The sequence below is a fragment of the Bombus pascuorum genome, chromosome 5 (assembly GCF_905332965.1).
Source record: "Bombus pascuorum chromosome 5, iyBomPasc1.1, whole genome shotgun sequence".
Classification (NCBI taxonomy): Eukaryota; Metazoa; Arthropoda; class Insecta; order Hymenoptera; family Apidae; genus Bombus; species Bombus pascuorum.
This window is the reverse complement of record NC_083492.1, coordinates 13,073,803-13,089,339: the sequence shown is the minus strand read 5'-3', so window position 1 is coordinate 13,089,339 and position 15,537 is coordinate 13,073,803. Positions and strand designations below refer to the sequence as shown.

The following is a 15,537-nucleotide window of genomic DNA, read 5'->3' as shown; positions in this document are numbered from 1 at the left end:
CTTTCTAACCTCTCGATTTTTCCATCGACGCAATCTTTCACCAGGCGAATTTCATTCAATTTTCATCGCGGAGACATAGCAAAACTAATCTTAATCGAGTAGTGTGGATAAAAATGTTAGGTATTTTTTATTATTGAGCAAACTCACGAAATGTACGAAGACACGAAAAAAACACAAAAAAATTTGATCGTCGTCCTCGTTCTTACGCTCATAATTAATTTTGTAGATCAATTACTCCCGCACAAAAAACACTATTATAAATATTCGTGTAACTAATTTCCACGATATAGATACATATACATAAAGAACTTCGCTCAAAACTTGTACGTATCTAGAGATATTTATTTTCGATTCTTATGGTGAACTATATGAATACGTATAATCATTAAGTTTCGTCTACATAGAGAATTGGTTGTATTACAAAACTTTGTAATTCTACGAAAAATTGAACTGTACGTACGCGTGTAAATGGCAGGAAAAATACAGTTAGTCACGAACTTCATATAGGATGACAGAAACTTGATTGTGGAAAGGACGATCAATAGTCGATTATACTTCTCCCTGGAATTAAAATAAATTATTCTTTGACGTTAACTAAATACAAAGAAATTACAAAGAAAAAACAGAGTTCACATCAAAAACTATCTTTGACAATTTTTATCATTGTCTGTTACAAAGATATTCCAGCATTTTTTGCTTTTATCTAACCAATCTGTCCAGTATTAATTCAATAATGATTATACATATATACAATGATAAGTGTATAAATATAGAAATGCTACTCGTAAATTCAACTATCTATTATTATATAATTCAATTATAAATTGTATTATGAAGGAATTTATTTCTACGATACAAAATTTCTTATACTTTCAAACGCTGTACCTAAATAAAGAACAATGTTCAAATTTTTATTTCGAATAAATAATTATAAAATAAATTAAGAAAAATTTAATATAAGAATCTAACCTGTTATATATATAACCTGTGCTTGCCATTGTATATTTCACGCACATTATTTTATTCATGTGGCAATATGAAATTAATTAATGCCTACCTAACCTATTCATACTACGGAACTGAAGCACTTCTGCAACGAAACATATTTCGATTTCACGATCATTGGTATGAATTCCAGGGTTAAGTACGATTCACTAAGACGTACACACATGCACAAACATGCATTCTAGGATTCCTTTACATTGTAATAATTACTCTACTTAGTGCACTGAGGAGCTAATGCAGCTTGAAATTGGCTTCTCCGCGCGAGTCGATATGCTGTGCAATATAGGTACTCCTTACGGTTATTAGCCTCTCGAGCGAATGGTTAGTCGTTGCGATCGCTTGTCCGATAAAAAAGATAGCGAAAATATGTATGGAGCGGATGTTCCTGAAGGTTAACGTGAAGATATCAACAGATTCTCTTCATCGACACTTTTGGAATTGAAGACCATAGGGATAAAACATATTCGCGTTTCATGGCAATTTTAACTCTTAACTGGTATACTTAAACCATTTGGGACCATAACAATTTAGGATTACGTCAATTAATTTTGGAATTTTTAATTTAATTTCACTTTATTACTAGTTTCACTACTAGTTTATTTACTAGTTTCGTAGAGAATATGAAATACAAAATAAAATGAAATAACCTAAACTTTACAGAACGATACTATTAAGGATTAAAATTCTAATCGCCCCGCTTTTAATTTATTCCTTTTATTTGCTTCTAAGAAGATTTTAGTTCTTCCCTCCTCCCCTTGAGACTCAAATTATCAAAATTCAACTATTTATCATCTGTTTTTATCTTCAGATTCAACTGGTTTTCGTCTTTTATTGTTTATCATTTATCCCATGTGGTCTTCAGCTACGAATCTACATATAAAGAAAATGAATTACCTATACATGAAGTATTACAGTCAATGGGGAGAATCTGTGTTATTATGTCGTATCGTGAGGTACGGTATTCGATGAAAGTAATTTCCTCTGCTTTTTATCTCGTAGAATACCGGTGTATACGCAACACAGCTGTAAAGGATGCCGTGTAGATGGTACGAAACGTATTGTTGATAAAGTACATAACAAGTGTAAGCGGCAGCATATGGAAACACTATGTGTAATCCGAATAACAATAAAAGTTCTGATCACTGGTGTATGTTGATTATGCTCTATTTATTCATAAATCGTGTTTTATTTCATCGATTTGTTTTTTGTTCCTAACCTATAAATTGTGAGAGACGAGGAGATGAGATAACATTAAAACTCCAAAATTTTGACGTGCACAACAATTTTTAACTTTTTTGTATATAATAAAGAAACGTAAAAGAAACAAAATAAAACATTTGCATGGTATTGAGCAATGAAAGAAAAGTTTATTTTTAACTCTATGATATCTTTGCTACTTTTAATTTCGGAAATCTACTTTATATAAAAATATCAATATAAATATATAATTAATGATAAGATTTTATATAATATACAGCAAAGTTAAATTAAATTATAAAATAGTAAACCAAAAGTACGAAGCAGTCACGTAAATATAACAAATACAAAGATACATTAGGCTGACCAGAAAAAAACAAATCTCTTTCGATTACTGGAGAAACTGGTGTATAGTAGAATGCACGGTGTAATTTTGGTCGTTGGATGTATCCTGACTGTGAAATCCTCGGGGAGCACTCCCGCTTACACGAGGACGCTCCAATGAGCAGAAACCCTTAACAGATACAGCTTGCAGTCCCTGGACGATCGTCAGCAAAATTTCAGATTTCGACCACATATGGTACTCACGATACTATTTTCGTAAGCGTATCGGCAAAAGATATATGAAGAACTCAATCGTCTTTTCATAAAATATACGCGATCGTATGTACTACCTACATACAGAGGAGAGTTATCTTTAACGTTCAGAAAAGAAGTTTATGCAACAGTCATATTGTATATTTTTTCAAATACGAAATTTGAAAATTGTAGTTTTCTTCTAAAATGTTTATTTATAGGAAAGTATGTAAAATATGTTTTTTAAGACTTCTTGCCTAAGCAATTAAGATAATATAAAATAATAAAAAAATAACATTAATCGCTTTATTCGAAATTAAGTTCTTGAGTTTAATTGACTCTATGCTTGTAAATTTAACTATTATTCATAGTTTGTATAATGAAAATGAAGGTACTTGAATTTTTACATTAATCCGACATATATAAATCATTTTAATTCCATTTTAATTAAATACGGTTTCAGAAGAATTAATGTTTCTGGCTTTCAAAAATATCACATACATTTTATGATACTAAAATAAATTAAATATAAAATATAGCATTTAATATTCAGAATTTTATGTTCAACTATAAAAATGATAGCCATTAAAAACTAAAAAAATATTTCAATAGTAATTATATAAAATTTGCATAATACACATACCTAATGCTAATATAAATCCAAATTAACCGTCAATTCTGAAAAACTAATTCCACGTTTCCTTATTATACATATAATAGTTTGTAACACGTTCTGCGGGACACCCCGTGTTCCTCAATGAAACAAACCTTTATAAATACTTCCGGTTTCAGAGTCTAGATGACCCTTTATAGTGGCACATGAGCATGTATTGTCGGAACGTGAGGTAGTTACGGGAGAAGTCAGCGCGAGAAAGCCACTCGTACTTGTAGATTCCTCCCGAGAGGCAACGGTGTCTCCGTTCGCGAAGCCAATTTGCCGGAACATTAGTCGCAGACGGTGTTTCTTCAACGATGCCTATTATTGATATTGCCCGTTTGCGATCGACTATAATCGATAGAGATACTTCACGAAATTCCACTTGCTTCTTTTCCAACAATAAAAAAAAAAAAAAATACAGATTGATCATCATCATTTGATGAATACTACATTTTTCTTAACTGTTAACTGGCATCGTTAACTTGTCAATTGTCGATATCGTATGAATAATACACAAAATATTATCCACCCACAATGTGATCGATAAAAGTGACTTCGATTCTTGCGTGATATAGGAATTTTGAACTAATTTTGTCCAATACATTGCCGAAATGATTTAACGTCAGTCTTCCAATCTTAAATGTCTGCATAATGAAACAATTAAAGTGATGACAATAGTAATAGCAATATTACGTCATATATTAACTTAACCCATTATAATTTAAATCGTCGTGTTGCATTAATTCTCATAAATAATTCTACCATTTTCCAAAATTACCCAAAACGCAATACATATGACAAAATGTATCATAATAAATGAAAAAACATGTTTAAATATAATCGTTTCATTTAATGTTATAAAAAATATTATGCAAGCGAATGTTGTGAACTTTAAATCACAAACTATATTGGAAAAGAGAAGAGAGGAAAAACATGATGTTTTTACCTATAGCTCTCGTGCAGAGGCGAAGAATGTATCGGAAGCCAGTATAACAAGCAAGGATTTAAACACAACTTTCAGTCATCTACAATAAAGTCGACAAGCTGAGTATTTAAAGAAACATTTTAATTGCACGAGGTAAGCCGCTTACGCGCCCCCTCTCGCATGCATTAATAAAAACGACCCTCCTGTTACGGGATGCGAACAAGCAGCGGGTATTGTATCTGCCAGAAAGTAATTCGACTTTTCCCTCGAAGAAAAGCGTCCCTGAACGAATATTTCTTAAATTCTAGAAGAGGAACAATGAATGATATTCAGGAGGATGTTGCTTTGTCAAACCGTTGTCAATTGAAGTATCAAATTAAATTGGCATTCTTGATGAGATTAAAGATATTTATTTTTTGCAAATTTCTGGAACTCTTCTTTTCCCTCTTTCTTTTTTATTTTTTGTCAGTTCTTACGTTCATTCAAAGTAAAAATGTAAACATTTGTAAAACCTATTTAAAAGAATTACAAAAAGAACATAAGCTAATCTAAAATTATTGAAAAAGACTCGTATAAAATAGATACAAAATTCAGAATAATTATCTCAATCTGTAAAAATTTTATAATTAAATTACAGGCTTTTAGACGGAAATTTACATAAAGTATATCAATCCATATTGTACAATCCATAAATATCAATTTGTCAAATTCTAAAAATTTAAAATCTACTATTTCGTTGATCGATTTTATGCTCTGTGTATATTAATTAAACATTTCTTTATCCCTTCCGATGAATACCATAACCTAGCAAAATAAAAAAACCTACTTTTGAAACATCCTGTATAAAAAATTCTAATCTAATAAAACTTGAAATAAATATAAAATTAACCTATCTATTATTTCACATATAACTTAAATCCTTTAAAATATCCTGAGATTCATCTTGAGACTTTTCAGCTTGCTAAACACTGGTGAAAAAAATTTCACGACCAGGAGCACATAACGAGAAACTAGCTCTGTAATTGGGCATGAAAAGGCTGTATTTTCCGCGGTTAACTTCGGGAAAAGCTGAGTTTGCGGTAGCCAGATAATAATGCAGCTCAAGAAAACGCGAATAGAGGCTCGATCTTGCGGCGCGAACTAGCATGTGGAAGCAACGCCACGTGGAGAGGATGCTTTATGAGGGTTCTTTTTGAGTTGATGGTATGCCTTGTTACCGGGAAGAACCGTGCTCCCTTGGGTAATATCATATACAATTATGTCCACCGAAGGGCAGATATGCATTATGGATGCAGCTTTTATGCCCAGTAAATCATGTCGCAGGCTTGGTTAACTCTGCAAATGATCTGCAGAATCACGCCTAAAACCACCTTCCCAAAGATAAGCAAGCCTTCTTTCTTTTTACGATTGATACTACTTTTTTTTTAGACCACAAATGTGTATGAAATGAGGTTAAGAAAGATATTTGATATAAATGAAGTAATTAATGTAGCTACTGAGATAAAGAACTATTGTTTTTATATATGTTGGTTGTATCTATTGGAAAGTAAAAAATAGTAAATATATTATAAAATGGAGGTATATTTTTGTATATTTTATTATGTATGTATTGCGAATAAAAAATTGTAACAAATTTTAATAAATAATAAAAAATATTAAATTAGTTAAAATAACTAAGATTTAATTTAGTAAAATATTTAACACTAGATTTTAGAGGACCCGTCATTTTGATGCATTTTGAATTCCATGAGGAAAAATTACACGAACCGTTTACATTTTTTTTCTACCATTTGTACTAACTTTTATCCATTTAACGAGATAAATATATATCGAAATTTATTTTCTTCAAAGCTTTCTTGTTTTGAAGTTTTCTATGTGGTATATCTATCTCTTCGGATACGTGTCAATTTAACGTAATCGAAATGTCGGTAAATCTAGTGTTAAAATAAATTAAACTTTTATTGTACATTACTTTTTAGTATACATCATTATGTTTTTAATGTAATATATTTATTTCTATTATACAATATATTTACTATATTTTACTTGATAATAAATTAGTTAACAGTACTCTTTAATGGTTTTATGTAAATGAAGTTCAATTATGAAGTAATTTAAAAAAAAAATCATTTAATTATGCTGATTGAAATAAATAGAATAAATAGTTAGAAAATATATAGATAAATGAATTGTATAGTATGTTAACTGTTATTAGATGTTTAACAAACTAATTTAAAATGTAAAAAATGAAAGATCTAAGAAATCATTCAAGACCGAAAGTAGCATGACATAGAGCACACTTTATTTCTTAATTAGTGATAATAATTATTTAGCATTGATCGAAATCGAGTACATATCGTATATTCCTCTTCGATCGAAGTTCAATAATCATAATAGATTAATTTATTAATATAAGTGTAATTAATTGTAATGTATTGTCTGAAAGTATCACTGCGTTGCATCCACTGGTCGTCTCTTCGCACTTCGTCAAGGACAACCAAACAAATTAACAAGAAAACGAGATCAGAGACAAGAAATTTAAAAAACATAACCTACAAAAAGAACAAAGGAAGAAAAATATCCCGCTTCCTTTCGTGTTTCTCGATGAATTCCAAACATTTTGACGCTTACAAAATATAAGTGGACCAGAATCACGAGAAATTCGAAAGGAAGAGTTTTGAATAAAAAACCGTGGGTTATAGAAGAACGATGAAAAGCTAAACTACACAAGATAGGAGGAAAAAAGGATAGCATCTATAATTTGAGTTTTCCAGACCAAGGATGCTCAGTGACTGCGGGGGGCGATAGATTCAATGTCGGCCCGACCCCGAAATAGTTAGATTACAATTAAAATGCGGAGAGCTTGTCGTTTCGAACGAAATTTATGCGTTCGAAAATAAGTTAACCTCTACATAAAATACACTACTTGAAATAATGTCTTTTTTCAAAAAGTTCGTAGCGTTTTTATTATAAATTTCTATTGAATAATGAAACGTTTGCTGCTCTTAGTTGAATACTAGAGAGAATTAAGGAGGAACACCGAAAATTCGTTAATAAAATAAGTTTCCTTTTTTCATTGAAACGATGTTGAATCTCATACATTCAAGAAATTTTGAGTCTAACTGATAGATACACCTTTGTCTCATTCACTGAATATAGTATAGTCTCATTGTTATTTATTGCGCTCTTTGTAAAGCTTATTCAAAAGATAAAAAAGTGAGATACTCTAGAAGCGGTAAAACCTATTTGAGGAAATCTATTACTGAAGAGACAATTTTTTAAAAATAAATACTTGAAATTATAGATTGCGAAAAATCCAATTCCAGTTATATCTTTTTTAACTTTCGCTACGAATTTTCAGAACACCCTAAAATAGTAAATCTACCTACATATACATATTACAAATAACGCATTTCTATAAGAAATATAACCTAGTAAACATACGCATACATATGTACTTATATATATATATATATAATGCTTCTTCGTCGCCATTAAGAAAGGTAAACAAAAAGAAAAACAGAAATAATGATTACTAGACTACAAGCATTTACACACTTTTTAATATAATTAAGAAAATGAAATCTAAGCAAAGATCTGTTTCACTATAATTCGAATATTTTATGTAATTTTGCATTTTGAGATTTCCATAAATATATAATACATATTCAATATATAAATATTCGCAGTCTAATAGTCACTATAAAACTACTAAAATAATTCTTTAAAATGAACAGTCAATTCGAAGCTTCGAGCGTGCTCCATCGTTCGAAAAGGAGGCAAGCCCTCCGCAGAACAATATTCAACATTTAACAATAGCCAACATTTATAGAGTAAGATACCGATCTGTTTTTTTTTTTTTTTTTTTTTTTTTTTTTTTTTTTTTTTAAGTTATTCATAGATCGTTTCATCTCGTTCTCCTTTTATTTTTCTCCACGATCGTCGATCGTATTATAATTCCCAGTTGACAGAGATTGTTGTTATAGGTCCGCGAGGGCAACAATAATTATCACTCACCGAGAATAAATCCCTCACGATACTCTTTTTTTAAACGTACATATGTATGTACGTACCAGTGCAGTGTTTCTCAAACCGCAAAAAGATAATCTCGATGATATGTCTCTCGTTCCAGGAGGATACTTATATTGCTATCGTTTGCATGTGGACGCAAGTTACAGGATTCCCAACCTTCTCAATCATGATTTTATCTAACTATATATCTCTCAACGATTCTCGACAACGCTTGGAAGATGAAACTCACGCCTCACTAATTCGCGTATTTTTATTAATTGACGAAATTCTCTAGCAGCGGCTAACGCTCGAAAGAACATAAGGCTATCACAACCTGTGGTTTTGTAGCTATAAGCTGTTACATTTTCGATAATTATAATTATGAATAACATTCTCTTTATGGCACCTAGTCGCTACAATTGTTACGTTCTTTCGCGTCGTTTCGCTCTGCCGAAGACAAAAATCACAAAGAACGAGAGTTTTGTTCCTCTATTGCTCGAAAGAAGAAATACGTAATAAGATTACGCTTTCATTCGAAAGATCATTGATATCTAACATCGAAGGCATTTGTTTATCTACTACCAGATTTATCTTTTCCCTTTTCTTCAATCGTACCTTTGAGAAACACTGATCCAGCGATTGTGACTTAAACAGCATGACGTTAAAATTTTAATATTGCACAACATCGATAACACTTCGATTTTTTTTTTTTTTGTCGAAAAAAGTTTTATGCGACTTATGATGAATTACAATAGATAAAATTATATGAATGTCTCTTCTTCTTCGTTTTCCTTTTCTCCCTTTCTGTTTCGCCTTCGCAATGACTGAACGCTGATGACGGTAGTAGTGTGGTATTCAAATACATCAGCTGATAACTCGGAACGATTTTCATTTTTGTGGAAAGTCAAACTATAGGTTTCGTTCTTAAGAATTTTAAATGTCATAAGAACAACGTTCTAATTCATTTCTCCTCGATTCTTATATCTTGTATCTTCAAGAAATAAAATGTGTTATAATTTATATCTTTCTTGAAGTTAGGATTCTCTTTTTCTTTTTTATCATCATGACAACTAAAAAGAGTTCATGAGAAGATCAACAGGTAATAATTGTTAATCTTTTCATTTCGCTCATAAAATAAACAGTGAAATTAATCATATTATAAAATTTATATAGGTTAAATTTTAATATTGGTTAAATTAAATGTAATGTGTATCACGGATATGTACATTAAATGATTAATAATTAGATTGCAGACCTTATGCATTCGTAGGAAATGTATATAATGCAAAAATATACAAAACATTCAAAATGTCGACGACAATATTTAGAGGATGAAAGAAGTTCTCATATCCATATACACATAAAAATATGAATTTACATAAGCTATCGTAAATTATACGCAGATTTGAAATTTTGTAATCTATTATAATCTCTACATTAGAAAAGATCCCAGTCATAAAATTTTTAATCATGAAACGCACTCACATTGGAACGTTGTTCTTAGTGAGCTGTTATAATTCATAAAATACCAACTATATGAAACTGCTATTGGAACAGTTAAAAATATAAGGTAAGGCCAAGAACGTTTTTCATCATGGAAAATGTTTTCATTGTAACAGTAAATGGAAAAATATACGAGTACCAGTAATAATAATGCCATCGTCGTAGTCATCACTGTTGTCGCCGTCATCGACAACATATATGTATATATATATATATTGTATATGTATATAATATGTAAGTTATATACTCTAACATTATTATATTATGCTTAGCAAATATTTTGTTTGAAGATTTTTTACCTAAAATCCACGTGGCAACAAATAACCAAGTTCCTTAATTACTTTCATTGTTCTGGCGGTTGAACTCTCGTACAAAGTCCAGGAAGAATAGAAATTAAAATATCTAACCGCAAAAATACTTAGTAAAGAAAAATCTATTTTCTTCCGAAAGTATCGCGTTTTACTAGTCATTCGAATTAATTCGCTAAGAAGTTACACTTAACAAGAACTAAAATCTTAAAAAAAGAATACATTTGAGGCTATAACACAGAAGGAGCTCAGAATTAACGAGTTTTAAATAAATTAGAAATGCTGACTTACAGAAATACATAGTTAATCATATTCTGCGTTACGACTCGAAACAGTCAGAATGGAAAACATGGAATATCCCTAATTATTCATTAAATATTAATCGACGACTTCGTGGAAGAGGTTCGCCGCCATTATAAAGATCGCTTAACTAAATTCTAACTCTCTAGTCGGTGTCGCCTAAATGATTAAAAAAAAATGACAAATGATACGAGATAAACGTTGAAAAAATGATAGAGGAATGAAAAGGAATTACTATACAACATACGAATACATATTAATAATACGAATTATGTGGCTTCTTTTTTGCTGCGCCGTGCGGACCAACGCAAGATGGATGACGTGATTTCAATTATCTCTCTTTCTCTCTCTCTCTCTCTCTCTCTCTCTCCCCTTATATTAGGAACAATGCACTTGAGAACATGATGAACAAATAACAAATGTATGGAAAGAAATATACAATATGAAAACATGAACGTTGAATGAAATCATGAAATATAAACATGATGTATCGAGTGATTCACATACTTATGACTGAAAAATCGATTCCAAGCAGATCAACCATCACTTAATAGGCAATATTATTTTGTTCTATGTCTACTAAACGAGTATATGATTGTTGATCGAATGAACGGGAAAATACTTGAGGTAAAAAGTATTTTGAAAAATTTCAATGCAGTCTTGGCGCTCTGATGTCTTTGTGCAATAAAACTTTGGTGAGAAATTAATGATATTAAATCGATGACACATGAGGCGACATTAAAAAGTGAGAAAAGAGCCGCCCTTGACAGTGGACTGCCATCGTAGGTACTTTATGATGTATAATATTGTGTGTACATGTATATCTCGTGTACGTGTATACGTGTATTCATACTTAATTGTAGTACTGTAAGTCATGTGTTATATATATATATATATGTATCTGCGCGCGCGAAGGTCCTTACGTCGATAAAAGACACTATAACATTATATATGTACATTAACATGCGTATAGAGCTATTCCTGGGGACAAAAGGAAAGGAATAAAATAAGTGAATAAAGTAGAACTTGAGGATTCATCCGTCTCGAATAAGCGAACCATAACGCAATAAGTGATTTCAGTAGAGAAGAGAGTAATCTTGAAAGAGAGATTTTTAGGCTAATTGTTTGTTAATTTAAGGTAATCCTCGTGGTAAACGCTGATGAACGAATGCAGGGTCTTTGGTTTCGAGACGCACCGCGTCTTCTTAAGGTAATGGCACTACGACTTGCACGTAAGTTACTGGGAAATAACCCGTACGACCGTTCAGGCTACCCTCGAACCAGTTCTCGTCAATCTTCTTGGTCAAAGTGATCGTATCGTTTTCCTGAAATATAATACCATTGTAATATATAACCATTGTTAGATACATTACTTGTTTAAAAACATTTTTTTTTACATTTGAACAATTTTTCTAAACCTAATAGCTTCGGAGATATTCCGTCAAATATGTTTCCAACATCCAACCTCGGGAGTTGTTTTCACTTTTTCAATATGAATATCAGTACATAAAAAAGATATGTGTCAAATACTTTTTCAAGAACTACATCATACTACATAAGTTTCATTAAAATCTGTGATTTACACTTGAGAATGTTTCCATGTTAGTTCACTTTTATTTTCAATGCCTCAATTACGATAATAAAAAATTAAGTTACAAAATACTTAATTAAATACATTTACCAATTTAGATTACTCAAACACAAAAAGAATCAAAAACAGAAAATTGTATTATATTTACTTTAAAGCCGAGTTCTCCAGGATTTTCTGCCTCGAAATCGTACAAAGCTGTGCAGCAAGGTTGTCTTGTTATCGGAGTCCTGGCTGGCGATTTGCTCGGAGATGGCAAGGGCGAAGCTGGAAACCATCAAGAATTTTAGAATTATATTAGATACAAATAGATAATGCAACAAAATATTAGGCTTGCTGCAACAGTTTTAAATTAGAGCACTACAGCATCTAACACAGTATCTAAATAATTTGAATTTTATCTTCAATAAAATAAAACATAACGCGAAACTAAATGTATGATAATATCTGATGATCAACTTAAACAGCTGTTTTCGCTAAACTCTAGATAAAATTATGAAGTATAATGAATCACATTAATATTTAAATACGATAACGTCTGACATTTATATATGCAGTAAAAATTAAATTAGAAAATTAGATTTCTATTGGTTCTAAGCAGACTTTTTATATAATTTTTATAGAGAGATCTACAACAATTCAATAAATATTATATTATTAAAAAATGATAGTAAACAACATAATGACCTTGACATTCAAGTTTTATTGTGAATCACTATATCTTATAAAATTAAGAAAAACAAAGTATTCCATAACAGCACACACAAAAAGAAATGTACAACCATTACATAAGCATGCATGTATATACTTAATGATCGTTAAATGGCTAAATTAGAATACATCAATAGAAGATACACAAGAAGCAAAATAGTAATTACTTTCTTGCCCTGTTTGCGGTGCACGAAAAGCGATAGAATTGAAATTGAATAATTAATCGATCGATCGAAACCTACGATAGAAGAAACCAACCCCATGCAAAATTTACCATTGGCAGATTGTGGCGGGTTTCCGGCTGGAAATAGCTCGAGCTGCGAGCGCTTCCCATCCCCATGAATCGGAGACCCGGCTCGACTTGCCCCTACATTGTGTCAAAAGGACAGACATTCAGGTATACGAGAGTATACACACAGAACAGTCAGATAACGTGTGTTAATGTAATGTGTTAAAGATGAGTTTCGTGAAATTACGTTGGTGAGTCAATATATACATAGTTAATACTTGCGTACAATTATTTCTCAAACTAACAAAAATACAAAAAAGTTATTGCTTAGCTTGGAAACAGTAAAATAAAGTGCATTTAAGCTGATAGGTAAGTAATCGTGTTAAATGTTTAATTAAGTGAAGCAATAATAATAAGTGAAGTAATTTCACCTTTTATCACCTTTAAATATATATATATATATATATATATAGAATAACTTTCTAGCATTTGGAAAAACGAAATGCTAAAGCCAGAGACATTATATAATATTATTTATCAAAATTAACATGAAACTGAAGGAAAATTTCTGTTATTCAATTTATTAGTTCTATTACAATCTCCATGAAACCATAATAAAAAAAAAAAAGATTAATCTCCATATTGAAGTTCAAATATGATTTCATCGACTTTTATATCTTACTATTATGTCATATTTTAGTGTGTATGTAATATATTCCTTTGTGTGCAAAAGATAACAAAAATTTAATGTCCGTTTGACAGTCAGAGAAATGGCGAGGGAAACTCAATCAGGAAAGAATACAATGTATATGACTATAATGTATAGTTGCAGGACACGTAGAAATGTTGCATGACAGAGGAAACAAGAAACAGACAGCCAATCCACCCGCAAGAGTCATTATCTTGTATGTGAACATATGTGTGAATGTGTTTTACCGTGGAAGGAGAAGTTCCCACCGTTCATAGCATCCGATGTAGGTAATGCATCGACGTGTAAATCGGCCAATGTCTTCGGTATAAATTCCATTTTTGGTTTGTTCGCTGCCTCGTCTTTCCTGTGATTAAAGATAAAAATATAATAGCATAATCATTACAAAATTATTGCGGATAATAAGTGAAAGATTATTTCATATCATAAAATAATGATATTAGGAACCTTAAAACTATAGAAATTAAAAAAAAAATCATATAATAAAGTAAAAGATGTTAATAAATACCATCACAGTGCGATTCTATATCTTTGGATCGATAGAGATTCGTTAAAGAAGTTGCTACAAAATTGGCTTTAACTTCGAATCTGATCCAGAGGTATAATTTCGCACTGTGATGATCTTTAACAATAGTATTCATATACCCTGTACATAATATAGCCACATTAAATTACACAAAGAATCAAAATTCTTTTTTAAAACAGTACAGAAAGTGAAAATTATGTTATATAAATTGCCATAATTTTGCAATTTATTAATTAACATTTATATTCTATATATTTTCTTGTAAAGAATCATAAAAAATAAAAGATGTTCTAAGTCTGGTGAGATACATATACTGTATCAGTACATACTTCTCCAAAAGTGTCTCTGTTAGTGTTCTTAGAATCTCAGTACACTGCTGATGGTACTCCAGGAGACCTTCACTAAATGTTGCCAACTGTGCCACTTGTTCAACCTAAGGAAAAAGTAATGAAAAGCAACAATATAGCAATATAACAATGATAAGCAAACGTCTTTAAGTTTTTATCATGTTAATTGCTCAATTCTTCCATGAAGGATTTGATACCTCTCTATATAAGAACTTGTTCAAGTGAAAATTAATACAGATTCAATTAGGTTTTTACTTACATCATTTTCCAAAAGGTTGAACATGCCCAATTGTGCCAGATGGAGACTCTCTGCAAATTTCTCTTCTGCTTGACGAATTTCGTCGTCTGAAACGTGAGAACCTGCTCGCAAAGTTTGCGCCGGTGAAGGTATTAAAAATTGTACTACAGGGTTGCTTAAATGCCTACGTTTGATACATTATAAGATATACACACAAGAAGGAGTAAAAGTTAGCGAAATTAAACCATACAAAACGCCTAAGTGCTTTGATCGTGTACATTCCTTCTTTCTCGAAATAAGCATTTATAATACAGATATTGAAGTTTCACTAGAAAATATATACAGAATAAGTACAACACATTCAACATTCGCAGTACCTTTAGTGCACTTCTGAATATATTTATATTTGTTATACTTAGTATTTTTGATATAATCATCTGAAAGGATTGTGAATTACTATGATATAAATCTATATACATCTATTTTAGAAAAAAAAAAAAAAAAAAAACAAAGATACATCAAAGATGAAAAAAGAAAGATCATAACCTGGATTGTTATTTATATGAATATAATGTAACTTAATGATTATGGATTTAAAGGCAAATAATTAAAGTGTTGATTATTCTATATGTTTCTAAAAAAAGCAACTAAATCTAAAAATTTGGAAATAAAGTGAGGAATTTAATAACTATTGCACGTAGGGAAA

General features: G+C 30.8%; 1 protein-coding gene across 9 annotated transcripts in view; it reads right to left on the bottom strand.

Annotated features, from left to right (window-relative positions):
* Window positions 1-6,641: 6,641 nt before the first annotated feature.
* Window positions 6,642-15,537, bottom strand: part of LOC132907395 (endophilin-A) — a 29,695-nt gene continuing 20,799 nt past the window's right edge. For 3 of the 9 annotated variants that reach the window (XM_060960457.1, XM_060960456.1, XM_060960460.1), the window contains 6 exons: window positions 14,853-14,953; window positions 14,576-14,679; window positions 13,948-14,066; window positions 13,057-13,149; window positions 12,223-12,338; window positions 6,642-11,808 (listed from right to left, as the gene is read on the bottom strand). In XM_060960457.1, coding sequence (XP_060816440.1) covers window positions 11,689-11,808; window positions 12,223-12,338; window positions 13,057-13,149; window positions 13,948-14,066; window positions 14,576-14,679; window positions 14,853-14,953 — 653 coding nt within the window. In that variant the 3' untranslated portion in view covers window positions 6,642-11,688. The remainder of the gene's footprint in view (window positions 11,809-12,222; window positions 12,339-13,056; window positions 13,150-13,947; window positions 14,067-14,575; window positions 14,680-14,852; window positions 14,954-15,537) is intronic. The other 6 variants (XM_060960458.1, XM_060960461.1, XM_060960459.1 and 3 more) reach the window with 4 other exon arrangements.